The 15,764-nt window shown below is 45.3% G+C and overlaps 3 protein-coding genes across 5 annotated transcripts in view; all 3 read right to left on the reverse strand.

Moving 5' to 3' along the window:
- Nucleotides 1-15,764, reverse strand: part of LOC136836672 (C-type lectin 1-like) — a 189,798-nt gene that overhangs the window by 135,962 nt on the left and 38,072 nt on the right. The window lies entirely within an intron of this gene.
- LOC136836160 (uncharacterized) lies at nucleotides 2,980-3,728 on the reverse strand. The gene is made up of 2 exons (XM_067100158.1): nucleotides 3,395-3,728; nucleotides 2,980-3,179 (listed from the first exon to the last, which is right to left on the reverse strand). Exons 1-2 carry the CDS (start codon nucleotides 3,726-3,728, stop codon nucleotides 2,980-2,982), a joined length of 534 nt encoding a protein of 177 aa, XP_066956259.1.
- On the reverse strand, nucleotides 9,444-10,591 carry LOC136836161 (uncharacterized). Its single transcript, XM_067100159.1, has 3 exons — nucleotides 10,361-10,591; nucleotides 10,058-10,221; nucleotides 9,444-9,618 (listed from the first exon to the last, which is right to left on the reverse strand). The coding sequence occupies exons 1-3, from the start codon at nucleotides 10,589-10,591 to the stop codon at nucleotides 9,444-9,446; spliced, it is 570 nt and encodes a 189-aa protein (XP_066956260.1).

Here is a 15,764-nt window from a genome sequence, read left to right on the forward strand (position 1 = left end):
TTTTTTCACATAGCTAATTTTATCCATTATTACAAAACAATTAGATTTGTCAGCTTTATATATATATATATATATATATATATATATATATATATATATATATATATATATATATATATATATATATATATATATATATATATATATATATATATATATCTATATATATATTCTTTTGAAGGTATATATATATATATATAATATATATATATATATATATATATACATTAACCTTTATTCGTTTTGATGGGGGAATACATGTTCAATATAAATGGCCTTGAATCGTCAATATGTTTTTTAGCACTCAAAATTGTGAGTTAAAAAGCAAAGATTTGTGGTCGTTTTTTTATATCGGGGCAGTAAAATATTTGCCTGAAACTGTTATTCTAGTATATACAAACGGGTCTGTGGTTAATCACAGACCTGTTTTTATTTACAAAGATAAAATTAAAGTCTTTTAAATATTGAACACATTTCAGTATTTATTCCATCAGTTACCTGAGGATCAGAAGAATACAGAGATAAAAATTGAAAAACATTAGTAAGAAAAGGTTAAACTGCAACTTTGTCTCATAATTAACAGATATATATATACATATATATATATATATTATATATATATATATATATATATATATATATATATATATATATATATATATATATATATATATATATATATATATATATATATATATATATATATATATATGTATATATATATATATATATATATATATATATATTATTATATATATATATATAAATAGATATATTTAATAAATTATATATATATATAATGTTTTATATATAATATATATATATATATATTTATATTTTTTTAATAAATTTTTTCTTAATGTTTTCAATTTTTATATCTGTGTTATTCTGATCCTCAGGTAACTGATGGAATAAATGCTGAAATGTGTTCAATATTTAGCAGAAAGTTTAATTTTATGATTTTGTATTAATCACAGACCCGTTTGTATATACTAGATTAGCAGTTCTAGGTAATTATTAACTGCCCCGATATAAAAAAACTTTGACTACAGATCTGTATGTTTTAACTCACAATTTTGAGGCGCTAATTGCTGACTATTGACATTAGCCATGAAGCACTTTTATTTTTCACATATGTTCCTTCAGAAGAATGGGGTATGTATGTATTTATATAATATATATATATATATATATATATATATATATATATATATATATATATATATATTATATATATATATATATATATATACATTATATTATGTCATGTGTAATGTCGGAGAGCATATATATTATAGATATATATATATATATATATATATATATATATATATATATATATATATATATATATATATATATATTATATATATATATATATATATATATTTATATATATATATATGAGTTTTTAGACTCACGATATAATATGATATATATATAGCGTTATTGGATATTTAAACAAGCATATTTAGTTCATAAATTTTATGTGTGTATATACAGTATATATATATATATTATATACATATATATATAAAATATATAGGTTTTTAATTTTATCCTCTTATCGGAGACTTCAGGTGGTCAAGAACGAGAATTTGAACAAGCGTTCCTGGCTAACAAGGCTAGCTTTAGTGGTGGGAAGGAAGATTTTGCCCAGAATTTGAACTCACATTGGCCTGAGAAAGCCCCTCCAAAGTCACCTGACCTGGGACAGAACAATGACACACCTTAGCTTTCCCACCTTTCACCCCCATCACGGTTTGATTTAGGCAGATTCCAGCATCTAGTCCATTAGTGCCGCCGACGAAAACAGGCTGTGGGTGGACTATGAGCTTAACCCTGAAGTCCCTAACCATAAGACCTATTTTCTATAACCCCCTTTTGCTGGCTGTGTGACTTTTTGCAGATGACTGATGCCCGGAGATTAGAAGAAAGCCCAACAATGGAGCACTTTCGACTCTGGGAAAACACGACACTCTGTACCTAGTTAGCGATGTGGGCAGTAGCATCTTCCATCCTTCTTCCACTCGTGGCAGCTAATGAATCCGGACAGCCAAGACCACATTTTCAGAGCTGAAAACGTCAACAGGCATAAGGTACGTCAGAAGCAATTAACCTTCAAGCCAGTTCTGTTTCACTCCTAAACAAAGCCTCTTTGTTAAGCCAAACCATACCAACAAAAGCAGCCCATAACTAGCCCCATGACTTGTCTTAAATGCAATTTAATTCAGTTCAGTGATCAGCATTAGATTATTCCCACCATAGTGTTAACCAAGGGCAAATAACTTAAACTGATCCATTATCTCCATAGTGCATAATTTTTCATGTGAGAGAAATTCTTTGTACTAGAACGTTAATCCTGGATTCAAATTCCAGGAGTCCTTGCTACTCTTCTGCTCAGTCAACCCTGCCTTGTGAATCAAATTATCTTAGGAGTACTGCCATTTTGATAACCAAGAAAATCTGGATAGCAGACCCTGTGAGGTTCATGAAGACAGGTCTGGGTATGACTGATTTATTTCTCGGAAACCAGGTATACATTGTGGAATGCAGACGGAAAGGAAGTGACCGACCTGCACATTCCCATGTCATGCATTTGGACAAGAATTTGCATTTGTTAGATGATATATAAATGAGAATAATTTGCGTTAAAATAAACGTACAAAGTAGTTAGATACATCGGCAGAAAGGCCGGACAATAATGCATATGGAGAGATACATAAAAAATATGAAATAATAACGGGTAATATACGTGGCGTGATTCATGCAGAAATGAAGAGGCATTTGATGCCTTTACAAGTACTCCCCCACTAAGACAATGGTTACAGAGATAATTATTGGATGACATGAACATTAATCACGGAGGAGCTGGGGGAGCAGGAGGCGACCTCTTCTTTTCGAGAACTGTGGGTAGGGGGCATCATCAACTGCTAGATCTGCTGAAGCAGCGGCCTCTGGGGTGCCCATGGCCCCTCTTTAGTGGGGCGGCATGTATGTCTGCAGGCACACTTTGACGGGGACCCTGGGATGTCTGCCTGCCTCCTCCCGGATTTCACTGTCCAAAAGGAATGCTGGTTTCAGCCTGTGGATGGAAACCCAGTCCTCCCAGCCATGAACGTCGATGAGATATGCCTTGGGGATCCTGGTTGATGATTCAGTAAGAGCCCCTATAGGGCCTGGTCAAGGGTGGTCAACAGGCGCCTATCCTGACAAAGACATAGGTGCAGGAATCCAGGCAGGCCAGGCTATAGGCATTGGTTCTGTCCGTGAAGGTCTTATGGCAGGGCTTGAACTTCTGTGCTAGTTCCCTCGACCTCAGGAGGAGGGTGTCTGTGCCGTCAGCTGATGGCAGGAAGAATTCCCCTGAAACAGCTAGTGTTTCTCTGTAGACTTTTTCTGTGGGGATATATTGCCATCTGCCCTCGGTGTGGGGTGCGGAGACCCAGCAGGACCCAGGGGAGTTGGGTGCTCCAGTTTTTATCGGTGCAACGTGCCATTAGAGCTGGCTTCAGTGAGCAGTGTGCCCTCTCTACCATGTCATTTGCTGCGGGGTTGTAAGCCGTTGTGCTGAGAAGTGTTGTACCCATCTGGCATGCCAGGGAGACCCAGAGTTCTGACAGGAATGCTGAGCCCCTGTCCATAGTAATGCTGTCTGGCACCCCGAATTGGCTAATCCAACTGGAGAGGAGGGCTTCTGCGCAGGATGCTGTTGAAGCCTCCTCCATAGGTGTCGCCTCTGGCCAGCGAGTGGGCGGTCTATGATCATCAGGAGGTACCTGGCGCCCCCAGACTGCAGTAGAGGCCCGACGACGTCTCTGTGGATGTGGTCGAAGCACTGATGAGGTTGAGGGAAATCACCAATGCCTGGTTCTGTGTGTCTTGTGACCTTGCTGGTTTGGCACGGGATACAGCTCCTCCCCCACTGGTGGGCGTCCTTCCTGATGTCGTGCCACACAAACTTTTCTGCCATAAGGCAGAAAAGTTTGATGGATGGGAGAGGCCATGAATGATGTTGAACGTCTGCTTCCTCCTCAAGGCGGGGACCAGGGGGCGGGGGCGGACAGTGCTAGTGTTACAGAGAAGCGTTGTGGCTGAATCGCCCAGGGGCACATCCTCCCACTTGAGTGCTGTCAGTGCCATCCTGTAGGCTGGTGTTTCTAGGTCTGCGGCTTGCTCCCTTGCCAGGTCTTCGTAGTGTATGCCGTGGTGCAGGGAATTGATTTCCACCCTTGACAGGGCGTCGGCTACTGGATTCTTCCTGCCAGGGACGTAGATGATGGTGCAACCAAACTCGGAGATGGCAGCCAAGTGCCACTGCTGCCTTGCTGACCACGCGTCACCCGCCATTGTAAATGCATGCACCAGGGGCTTGTGGTCCGTGAGGATGGTGAATGGAGTGCCGTCCAGCAGGTATTTGAAGTGCCACACAGCCTAGTAGATCGCGAGCAGCTCTCTGTTGAAGGTGCTGTAGCGGGTCTCTGCCGGCGACAACTTGCGACTGAAGAAGGCTAGAGTCCCGTGGGGTACCGTCAACTACTTGCTCGAGCACTGCTCCTCAGGCGATGTTGCTGGCATCAGTGGTGAGTCTCAGGGAAGCGGTGGGGTTATAATGCGTTAAGGTGGTGGCACTCATGAGGGCTGCCTTTGTCTCCTCAAATGCCTGCTATTGCGGAGCGCCCCATGTCAGCGAGCCCTTAGTAATTTACCATGACATACAATTATTGAGGGGCCTTGATGGCGTTGTCGCTTTGTCGTTCTCTTTGTTCCATATATGAAAATTTTTTATTGCTTTCATCTTGAAGGGGCCATGGGGCATACTCCTGCTGGGGATTAATCTTTGTGTCCGAGGTATAAAAGTTTATGATTTTTTCTGCCCAGAATGTGCATTTGTCGAAACCTGATAACTTAATCCGTTCTCCTGCAGGCACTTCAGGAATGGTTCATCTAATCAGCCTTATGGTATATATTCTATTAAACCATTTTTTCATTTAGAATATATTGTTAAGGTGTTTTTTTTAAATAAAATATAAAAATGTTTATATCTTTGTTTCCACCATGGCTGTATTTAAAGTGTGTTCTCTGGGGACCTGGAGAAGATAAAGATGTGAATCGATAGTAGTTTACCGCGACAAGGAATTATTAACAGACACAGAAGCACTCAGGGGAAGGCAGGTCCCAGGGATGGTGTCCATCAGGCACTGGAATGTGTCCCCTGTTCCTGAGGCCAAAGGTGGAGTAGGAGAAGATGTACATCCCGAACGGCATGATGATGGCTGTCTTCAGTATGTTGTCAGGATGCACAGGAACCTGAAAGTATGATTTTAGCAAATCCATCTTCGTGAAGACCTTGGCCCCATGAAGGGCGCTTGTTAGGTCTTGCATGTTCAGCAGTGGGTAGCAGTCTGCCGTGGTGACTAAGTTTAGTTGATGGTAGTCTCCACAGGGCCTCCAGGAACCCTCCAACATATCACTGGCTCGATGCTTTGGCACAGACACCCATCAATTCCATTTTGGAGAAGGCCCGTTTGGCGTCACGTAGTTTTTGTGGGGTGGGGCGTCAAAACTTGGCATGAGTTGGGGGGCCTGTTGTAATGATGTGGTGGTAGATGCTGTGCTTGGCCCTGGCCCTTGCCAACTAGTGGAGCTCTGGTTTAAAAACTTCCAGGAACTCCTGGAGGAGGGTAATGTAATTGTTTGAGGCTGTGAAGCAGACAGCGGGCAGCCCCGGTCTGGTGGAGAGTGGTCGGGAGTGGCAGGTTCCAGTGTCGAGGAGGAGTTGCCTGCCGACATCAACCAGGAGTCCGTGGTGTCCCAGGAAATTGGCGCCCAGGAGGGGGAAACTCGACCTCTGCGATGATGAAAGGCCAGTGATACCTGCGGCCCAAGATGGACATTGTGCGGGTCATTGTTCCATAGCAGCGGATGGGGGTTCCATTCACGGCTACCAGGGAGGTCGTGGAGTCAGCTGTCCAGGTGTAGTCTTCCTCCGATGGTGGGAACACCGACTGCATTGCGCCCGTGATGTATCGTCTCTGATGAAGAAACCTGCTGGTCGCAAGTCATTGTATTTTGCGGCCACTACTGTTACTTGTGGCTGCCCTTCTGGTTTTTTGTGAAGGAACAGGGGGTTCTGCAGTTCCTGGCACTGGGGCCGAATCTTTTGTGGAAATAGCACCACGCCAGGTTCGTCCAAGCCCTCTGCTCAGGGTTCATCCATGCCCTCTGCTCCCTTGGCGGTGCTCTCCTCCTGTAGATCGCATTTGTGTTCTCTGGGTCGTCGTCCTCTGATGTCAGGCTACAGGCTGCAAGGGCAACGGCTGCAAGGGCGGTGGTGGCGTGCTTGGAGGCCTTAGTGACTTCGTGGATTTTCTGGGCGACATCGACCAGTTCATCCACAGGAAGGGCATCTGCGTCAGTAATTTGGCCCCTCACCTTCTGCAGAAGGTGCCGCAGGAATATTGTTCTTGTCAGGCTGATTTCCTTCCTGTGCCCATTTGCGTTGATGCCCGGCAGTGTTACTAGACCCTGCAGTTCGTCCCAGGCATCCCTGGGTGATGTTTCCCCCAGAGGCTGGGTCAATAGGTTTAGGGCGCACTGCGCTCTCTCAGGGATGGGCATGTAATACGTTTGTATCAGCTTGTCTCGCAAGGCTGTGGATGTGACCTTGTCTGGCTGTGAGTCAAGCCATGTGGTGATCTTGTTGAAGACCTCTTCAGGTAGCACCGTCATGGTAACGTCTGCCTTGGTCTTCTCGTCTGTGATGTGCGCCACGCGGAAGTGAGCATCTGTGCACAGAAACCAAAATGCTGTGTTCTAGCGCGAAAATGGGGGTCGCTTTACCACATCTGGCTTTGTGGGCGAAAGGGGCAATTTGACGATTTCCATGTTTTCGGATTGCTATTGTATTTCAGACTCTGCCATCTTTACTTTCACACTCCAAAACTCGAGTACACGCCATATTTAGCCCTCTAATGGTGTTAGAAATTGAGTTGTCGACGTGAGTCGTGAATGGTGAGGGCCAAACCATTTGAAATGCCAAAACGTACCCTTGCAGGGACGCTGTTATTAGTCCATTAATGGCATGGGGTTCCTCTGAGGATAGAGCTTTCAGAGGCCTTGACAGTGTCGCCATTTTGAGTCTGTTAAAGGCTCTCTGAAGGTAAATGCAGCTGTATTTAGGTCTGTTAATGGTGGGGCCAAAACCGCATGGTTACTTGTCGCTCCTTGGGTCACCAGTTGTGAGGTTCAAGAAGACAGGTCTGGGTATGACTGATTTATTTCTCGGAAACCAGGTATACATTGAGGAATGCAGACAGAAAGGAAGTGACCGACCTGCGCATTCCCATGTCTTGCATTTGACAAGAATTTGCGTTTGTTAGATGACATATAAATGAGAATAATTTGCGTTACAATAAACGTACAAAGTAGTTACATCTAATTAGAGACGTGCTATTCATGTCCTCGTAATTTCCATTTTTAAATTTTGATTGTCTGCTTGATCCTCAGTTCCTGATTCATTTTTTGATTGCTTCATGTATAAATAAATTCATTATAATGTAACCAATGACTCATTTCCCATGGCAACCTTCCATTCTCTAATTCAATTGTTGGAAATAAGGTAAGTCAGCACTCAGCTCTTCATTTTTTGTTACATTTTGGTGTCCTCTGTTGGCCCTTTGGTGGTGCGTAAATTTAAAAACCCCCTTGCATTCCTCCAACGAGACCCAATCTGTGAGAGTGGCAACCAATTGCTAGGATTCCTAGGACAATAGCGATAACCAGCTTTGCTAATTGCTAAACTAGGAACGAACAAACCAGGACTGAAATATCATTCATTTAACTTAATTCCATTACTTCACAAAGGCATACAGGGCAACCGAAGCAAAGCAAGAGTACACAGGTAAGGGTTATTATCATAAGTCTTGTAACATTAAGGATACATAGGGACAGATAGGAAAGTGATATTATTTTAAGAGAAAGAGTAAAAACGCAACGAATATCGGAGTTAGAATTCTTCATAACAGAGGCAAAAGCACAGGTTCTTAAGTTAGCGAGGCAGAGCGGTGGCCCACGAACATTACTCACTGCAAAAGAGCAGCTGTGCTGTGTTACCAGATGACTGAGCAGTAGGAATTAGGAAGTGCTTGCTAGGGAGTTATCGCATGTGTTAGCCAGGAAACAGTTAGCTAGGAGTGTTGTTCAAGAACAGTTATGGCAGAAAAAGTGTACATTTCTCTGTCTGTGATGTAGGAATTGAATTCACATGTAGTTAAAACACACGTACCAACCTCTGGCAGTCCATGGCTGTCGAGTTGGCTGCATTCAGTAGGCATATGCGTGAGTCCTCTCCCACAGTTCAAAGATCGTTAGTTTCAATCCAAATTCATATTTCATGTTTTAAGTAAAGTAAAGGCATTGCTGATGTTTAAAGTCAAATAATTCGATTTTGCATTCAAAAACCTGCTGTGAGGTTCAAGAAATGTCAGAAGTGAAAGACTGAGTCTTTATTATACACGACAGGTGTTTATAATGCGGGAAGCAGATGGAAAGGTAGCGGGCGACCTGAGACCCCCCACTGTGTCCATACAGAAATTGTGTTTGTTAACAGGCAAAAGAAGACATATATAATGTGTTACAGAACATGTAAAAGGCAGATATATATATATCGGCAGAAAGACCATACATGATGTATACAATGAGATACATAAAGAATATGAAATAATAACAAGTAACATATATGACGTGATTAATGTACATATGAGGAAAGAAACACAAGAATGGAGAGGCGATTTGACGCCCTTACAAATACTCTCCCCCCCTCCCCAACAATAATTAGAGGAGCAATTACTGGATGAAACTACATTAATTATGCAATCGCTGAGGGAGTTGGAGGGTCCCTACTCCTGGAGAACTGTGGGTGTGGGGTGGAACCAACATCTGGGCTTGGGTCGATGTGTCCCCTGGGCCGCCCCTGACCCTGCTTTGGTGGGGGTGTGTCTCGGGAAGGTACTGAGGGGGAAAACTGGGTCGCCTGCCTGCCTCCTCGCGTACTTCGCTGTCCAACAGGAATGCGGGCTTCAGTCTGTCAATGGTGATCCAGTCTTCATGCCCATGGATGTCAAGGAGGTATGCCTTCGCAGCCCGCCTGAAGACTCGGTGGGACCCCCTGTAGGGCCTGGTTAAGGGCAGACGATGGGCATCCACCCTAATGAAGACGTAGGCGCAGGAGTCTAAGGCGGGTGGGCTGTAGGTGATAGTTCTGTCAGTGAAGGTCTTATGGCAGGGGAATGTCGACGCCGTCGGTTGACAGCGGGAAGAATTCTCCGGGAACAGCCAGTGTCTCCCTGTAGACTTTCTCAGCAGGTGAGGCATCGTCATTTGCTTTCAGTGCGGTGCGGAGACCCAGCAGAACCCAGGGGAGCTGTTCCTTCCACCTCTCATCAGTGCACTGTGCCATGAGCTGCCTTAAGAGAGCGGTGTGCCCTCACGACCATGCCGTTCACTGCGGGGTGGTAGGCCGTTGTGCTGTGCAGTGTTGTTCCCATCAGGCATGCCAAGGAGACCCAGAGCTCTGACAGGAAGGCTGGATCCCTGTCCAGGCGCGGACTAGCAGTACTTGGGGCCCGAGGCTACTTCAGGTCAGGGGCCTTTTTAACAGACACTCACACATTTATCATATTTTGTTTTAGTACATGTTTCAATATGAACAGTAGTAGTTAGTGTCATGTTTCGGCAGGTTCTGCATTTAATTTATATTGAAATGATTGAGCTATTATGCTGTATCATACTGTATTAAAAAAGAGGTAATTCCATTACAAAGTTGAGCAACAGAAAAACAATGAAAATATTAGATTGAATAATTCATATATTTGATTGTATAATTTACATATGACATGAATTGAACGCATACACAAGCCAGGGTTGCCAAGTCTCGTGAATGTACTATTGCCAGTTATTTTATTGATTTATTTTTTAATCATCGCCTCATTGGGGGGCCCCCTCAGTACCCGGGGCCAGAGGCTGCAGCCTCATTAGCCTTAATGTAAATTCGCACCTGCCCCTGTCTGTAGTGATGCTGTCTGGCACTCCAAAACAGCTGATCCAACTGGAGAGGAGGACCTCTGCGCATGATGCTGTTGATGCCTCCTCCATGGGGGTTGCCTCGGGCCAGTAGGTGGAGCTGTCTATGATTGTCAGGAGGTATCTGGCTCCTCTCAACTGCGGAAGAGGCCCTATGATGTCGATGTGGATGTGGCCAAAGCGCCGGCGAGGCTGGGAAGTCGCCGACCCCAGATTTTGTGTGCCTGGATGTTTTGCTCACCTGGCTTGGGATGCAGCTCCTTGCCCACTGTCAGACATCCTTATTGATGCCATGCCAGATGAACTTGTCAGTCATGAGGCGCGCCGTTGTGTGCCCTGATGAATGGGAGAGACCGTGGATTATGTTGAGCACCTGCTTCCTCCTCAAGGCAGGTACTAGGGGATGGGGATGGCCTGTGCTGGTGTCGCAGAGGAGAGTTGTGTTCGAGTTTCCTAAGGACACGTCTACCCACTTAAGAGCTGTCACTGCCATTCTGTAGTCTGCCATCTCTAAGTGCTGCTTATTCTTTTGCCAGGTCTTTGTAGTTGATGCCGAGGTGAAGGGAGCTGATTTCTACTCTCGACAGGGAGTCGGCTACTGGGTTCTTCCTTCCAGGGACATAGTTGATGGTGCACCAAATTTGGAGATGGTGGTCAGGTGTCACTGCTGCCTTGCAGACAATGCGTCTCTTGGCTTTGCAAATGCGTGCACCAAGGGTTTGTGATCTGTTAGGAACGTGAATTCGGCCCCCTCCATCAGGTACTTGAAGTGTCTCACGGCCTGGTAGATAGCCAGCAGTTCCCTGTTGAAGGCACTGTAGCGGGTCTCTGCTGGCAAAAACTTGTGGCTGAAGAAGGCCAAGGGTTGGTGGGTGCCGTTCACTAGTTGCTCGAGTACTGTGCCGCAGGAGATGTTGCTGGCGTCCGTTGTCAGTCTGAGGGCGGCTGCGGGGTTGTGGTGAGTCAAGGTAGTGGCATTGGCAAGGGCTGTCTTTGTTTCTATGAATGCCTGCTGCTGCGCAGCCACCCAGGTCAGTGTTTTTGGCTTGCCCTTCTGGACTGATGGCAGGGGGTACACAGTGTGGGCGAAGTCTGGGGTGAAATGTCAGCAGTAATTTATCATCCCAAGAAACTCCTGAACGGCATTGATGGTTTGTGGTTTCGGAAAATTTTCTATAGCTTTTACTTTAGAGGCCGAGGGGCACACTCCTGATGGGGAAATCTCGTGCCCGAGGAAATCTACTTTCTCTGTCCCGAAAATGCATTTGTCGAACCTGACGACTAGCCCGCTATCCTGCAGACGTTTCAGGACTGCGCGAACATGGCGAAGGTGTTCCTCTGGGGACCTGGAGAAGATGAGAATGTCGTTGACGTAGCAGATGCAGAAAGGCAGATCCCCCAAGATGGTGTCCGTCAGGTGCTGGAATGTGGCACCCGCGCTCCTGAGGCCGAAGGTGGAATAGGAGAATGTATAAGTCCTGAAGAGCGTGATGATGGCGGTCTTTGAGACGTCGCCGGGATGCCCAGGGACTTTGAAGTATGACTTTAGCAGGTCCATCTTGGAGAAAATCTTCTTGCCATGGAGGGCACCCGTCAGGTCTTGCATGTTAGGGAGGGGTAGTGGTAGGTGTTGTCAGTAAATTAAAATGCTGATAGTCCCCACAGGGCCTCCATGAAACATCGGACTTCTTTACCATGTGGAGGGGAGATGCCCACAGGCTTGATGTTTTTTACAGACGCTCATCCATTCCATCTCTGCGAAGGCCCGTTTAGCGTCTTGTAACTTTTGGGGACAGTTGTTTGAACTTGGCATGGGTCGGTGGGCCCGTTGTGGTGGCATAATGGAATATACCATGCTTTGCTTAAGCCCCTGGTGACTGGAGTAGCTCTGGTTTGAATACGTCTGGGAACTCCTGTAGGAGGGACATGCTGCTGCTGGGGGCCGTGGAGCAGATGGAGGGCATTCCAGGTCCAGTGGAGAGCTGACGGGAGTGGCAGGTTCCTGTGTCTAGGAGGCACTGTCTTCCAGCATCGACCAGAAGTCCATGGTGCCCTAGGTAGTCTGCACCCAGCAGGGGGAACTTGACCTCCACAATGACGAAGGGCCAGTGGTATCTGCGGCCCACAATTGAGATAACCCATTAATGGCTGGGCCAAACCACACTACCTGTCATTCTGGGGTCACCAGTGTGAGGTTCAAGAAATGTCAGAAGTGAAAGACTGATTCTTTATTATTCTCGACAGGTGTTTAAATGCGAAAGGGGACGGAAAGGTAGCAGGCGACCTGAGACCCCCACTGCTGTGTTTGTTAACAGGCATAAGAAGACATATATAATGCATAACAGAACATGTAAAAGGCAGATATGTATATCGGCAGAAAGGCCGTATAATGATGCATACAATGAGATACATAAAGAATCTGAAATAGTAACAAGTAACATATATGACGTGATTAATGTACATATGAGGAAAGAAACACAAGAATGGAGAGGCAATTTGATGCCCTTACACCGCCTTCACCCAAGACAGTCGAGTGTTCCTTTTCTTAAACTCTAAATCTTCATTGTTATGACTTGATCAAGAACGAGTTAAGCTATCAGCTGTTTTCTCCCACGCGCCTCAGTTCCGCATCTCCCGTTCACGCCAAACAAAATTTCATTACTTTTCGCCAAACGTAAACCCTCACAAAGGACTTTCATATTTTAGAGAATAATTTGCAAACCCTTGCCCACCATATCTCTTGTCATGACGGGAGCAAGCCAGTAAAATTACGTAAATACCAAAAGTTCATTTTCGAAAACCTGCAACTTAGCATAATTTTGCAAATGAAATTTATCTTAAGCAAAAGGTAGAGTAACTTGACTTATAACGGGTAACATCCCATTACACTACACTCTCAGAGAGAGAGAGAGAGAGAGAGAGAGAGAGAGAGAGAGAGAGAGAGAGAGAGAAAGAGAGAGATTTTTTCTTTTCATCATAACAAAGGGGATACTAAAATTAATCAATGAGTATTGGAAAATAAACCCACTACATCACAAAAGCCAAGTACAATAAGAATTTTCTTTTAATTTTATCCAACCATTGATCTTTTAAGATCCAATTCCTTTATCTCTTTTACTCATTCACACATAGTGCGCAACTGTATATTACACGCACCTTGTCCATTGAACGTTTCCCTTCTTCATATTTCCATTGAGTGCTTCAGCTGCAGAGTGAATTCTCGTGCGTTTCATAGAGTGTACTTACCGTCAATTAATAACATTTATCAACTGTTGTGCACGAGTGGGTATTGATTATTCTAGACTTGTGTATGCTGCAAGCACCAAATCGCATATTGCATGCAAACCCCATAACCTCCCTTTCCTCATGCCAGGGAGAAGGCTTCCTTTCCTCATGTCAGGGAGCAACCACTAGTTCTTAGGACTAGCCACCCACGAGTGCACGCCCAAGGGTTTCCCTTCCCACAGTGCCACTAATCTGAGGCACTGCCAGCCAATTAAGTTACTGAAGCACTTACCTTTCTCCTTTCCCTCTTACTCTTACTCTTTACTTACCTTCTGCCTCAGGCAGAGTCCCATTCCTTTCAGTGCAGTTTGGTTGCACTGCCTTTTAGTGTTGTCCCCCGAACACACCAGCACCCGAGTGCCAGCAAATCAGAGTAATCACCTATAAGCCACTGCACCTGTACCTGAGACACAGGGTGCCAGCAACAGTGTATCCACCCATAAGGACCTTAGCTTCTTCAGGATCACTCCTTTTCCAAGTGTTTCTGCCCATAAGGAATTATACCTTCAGGATCACTTCCATATACCAGTGTATCCACCCATAAGGACCATTCCTCCTTCAGTATTGCTCCATCAGTGTGACCTTCGCACGACACACTCCAACCACAGCGCCAACTTATTGAAAGAGTGCCACACCACCGAAGTGCCACCACATTATGGGACACTTCCACATAGACACAGACATTTCCCTAGTCCCCCTCATAACCTACAACCATGTCTCTAGACCAACGCCAAGCCCTCATGAACATGGGCAAGGAGGCAGGTTTCATGGGACGGGAACTCACCCAGTGGGTGAAAGAGCAGCTAGAAGAACAGAGGAAGTATGAAGAACAGAGGATTTATGAAGCCGAACAGAGGCAGCACGAATTAGCCCTCAAGGAAAGCAAGCAAGCTCTAATGACATGCAAGCTGGCTCTCATAGAGAAGGAGCTCGAGCTGGAGAGAGCATTTAAGCCTTAATTCTCTAGTCCCCAAGTGGACTGAGGAAGAGCCAGAAGCATGGCTAGAAGAGATCGAGGCACTCTTCAACAACTACAACACCACTGAGGCAGAGAGGGCCTTATTGCTTACCAAAACCATGGAAGGGAAAGCCAAGGCAGCCCTCCGCTCACTGGAGAAGAGTCAAAGAAGCAACATGACTGAAGTCCATAGGGTCATCACCAGAGCCTACGAGATAACCCTGGAGAAATGGAGACAATGGTTCCGAGGTCTTGCCAAGGAAGTCAGCTGGTCCTGGACGGAATGAGCCTATCACAAGACCCATTCGGGTACTCGCCGGTTCAACTCCCTCTCATGCACGACCTTTGAGGACTTATTCAATAGGACCATGCTGGAAGATCTTTTCCAATGTGTGCCTGGGCTTCTTGCTGTATATCTCTGCGATAAGCAGCCCACCACACTTATGGAAGCCTACCACTTGGCCGACACCTGAAAAACTTGCAACCAGAACCACAGCACATCTCAACACCGCATAGTGCCACCTGGGTACCTCTCAGGCTCAACTTGCCCAAAGAACGACCTGCCGAACAAGCCCACTTGCACTAGCTGCAAAAAGTTTGGCCATGCCTAAGCTGATTGCCGCTACAAGCTGAACAACAATAGGCAGCCTACTGACAACCACCAGAATTCCTCTCCTTCTACATCCCCTCAACCTCCTCCATCGACCGTCACTGTAGGAAGATCAGCCCACAGGGGATCCTGCCGAGACTGTGGAACTCCAGGGCACTATACTGCCAGATATTCTGGGCTGCCAGAGGAATATGTCCTCTACCAGGCACATCAACCTGATTAGTGCCTCATCCTCCATGTCTCACCCAGAGCGGGTCTGGGCACAGTCCGTCTCAGTGGCACTTCTGGATGGCTCTAGCCTACAAGTGAGCTTGCCAGCTACAGTAGGCACTGGCTCAGACATTAGCCAGCCAGTGCCACTGTTGATGAAAAGACCAGGTGGACGATGACCTGGGTAGAAGAACAAAAGGGGCGGAAGAGATCAAATTAACCAATCAGAGCCACCAGCTCTCCTTGGCACTCGTGCCCCATTGGCACAGTGCCACTTCCACCTCAGAGTGATCTTGGCACCTACCCAGGGAAGGTAGCCTGCTTGATCTCTGTCCAACTAGAAGAACACCTAACACCCTAGGCAGTCTGTAATACTAACACTGTGCTTAACCTTACATAAAAAACTATACAATACTCAAGCTGGTACACCCCCTTGTCACTTACCATAATTAACCCTTCAGGTTGCTCATGTTCAAATTTATTGTGTGTATTATTCGTAAAGCATTGCGTAACCCACAATTAATTGCATTTAGTTAGGTCAGTGCTATTTAGTTAGTACCAAAGCCATAGGATAGTAGGCTATGTCACAAGCCACATTTACCATGTACCATTGCCTAG

Source organism: Macrobrachium rosenbergii, chromosome 56 (assembly GCF_040412425.1).
Source record: "Macrobrachium rosenbergii isolate ZJJX-2024 chromosome 56, ASM4041242v1, whole genome shotgun sequence".
NCBI lineage: Eukaryota > Metazoa > Arthropoda > Malacostraca > Decapoda > Palaemonidae > Macrobrachium > Macrobrachium rosenbergii.

Coding starts and splice junctions, on each gene's coding strand:
- LOC136836160 (XM_067100158.1), bottom strand. CDS start 3,728: ATGGAGGAGGCTTCAACAGCATCCTGCGCAGAAGCCCTCCTCTCCAGT. Junction 3,180..3,394: donor AATATATCCCCACAGAAAAA/GTCTACAGAGAA, acceptor ACCCTTGACCAG/GCCCTATAGGGGCTCTTACT.
- LOC136836161 (XM_067100159.1), bottom strand. CDS start 10,591: ATGGCAGACTACAGAATGGCAGTGACAGCTCTTAAGTGGGTAGACGTG. Junction 10,222..10,360: donor GGCATGGCATCAATAAGGAT/GTCTGACAGTGG, acceptor CCTCTTCCGCAG/TTGAGAGGAGCCAGATACCT. Junction 9,619..10,057: donor ATCACTACAGACAGGGGCAG/GTGCGAATTTAC, acceptor TCGGGCCCCAAG/TACTGCTAGTCCGCGCCTGG.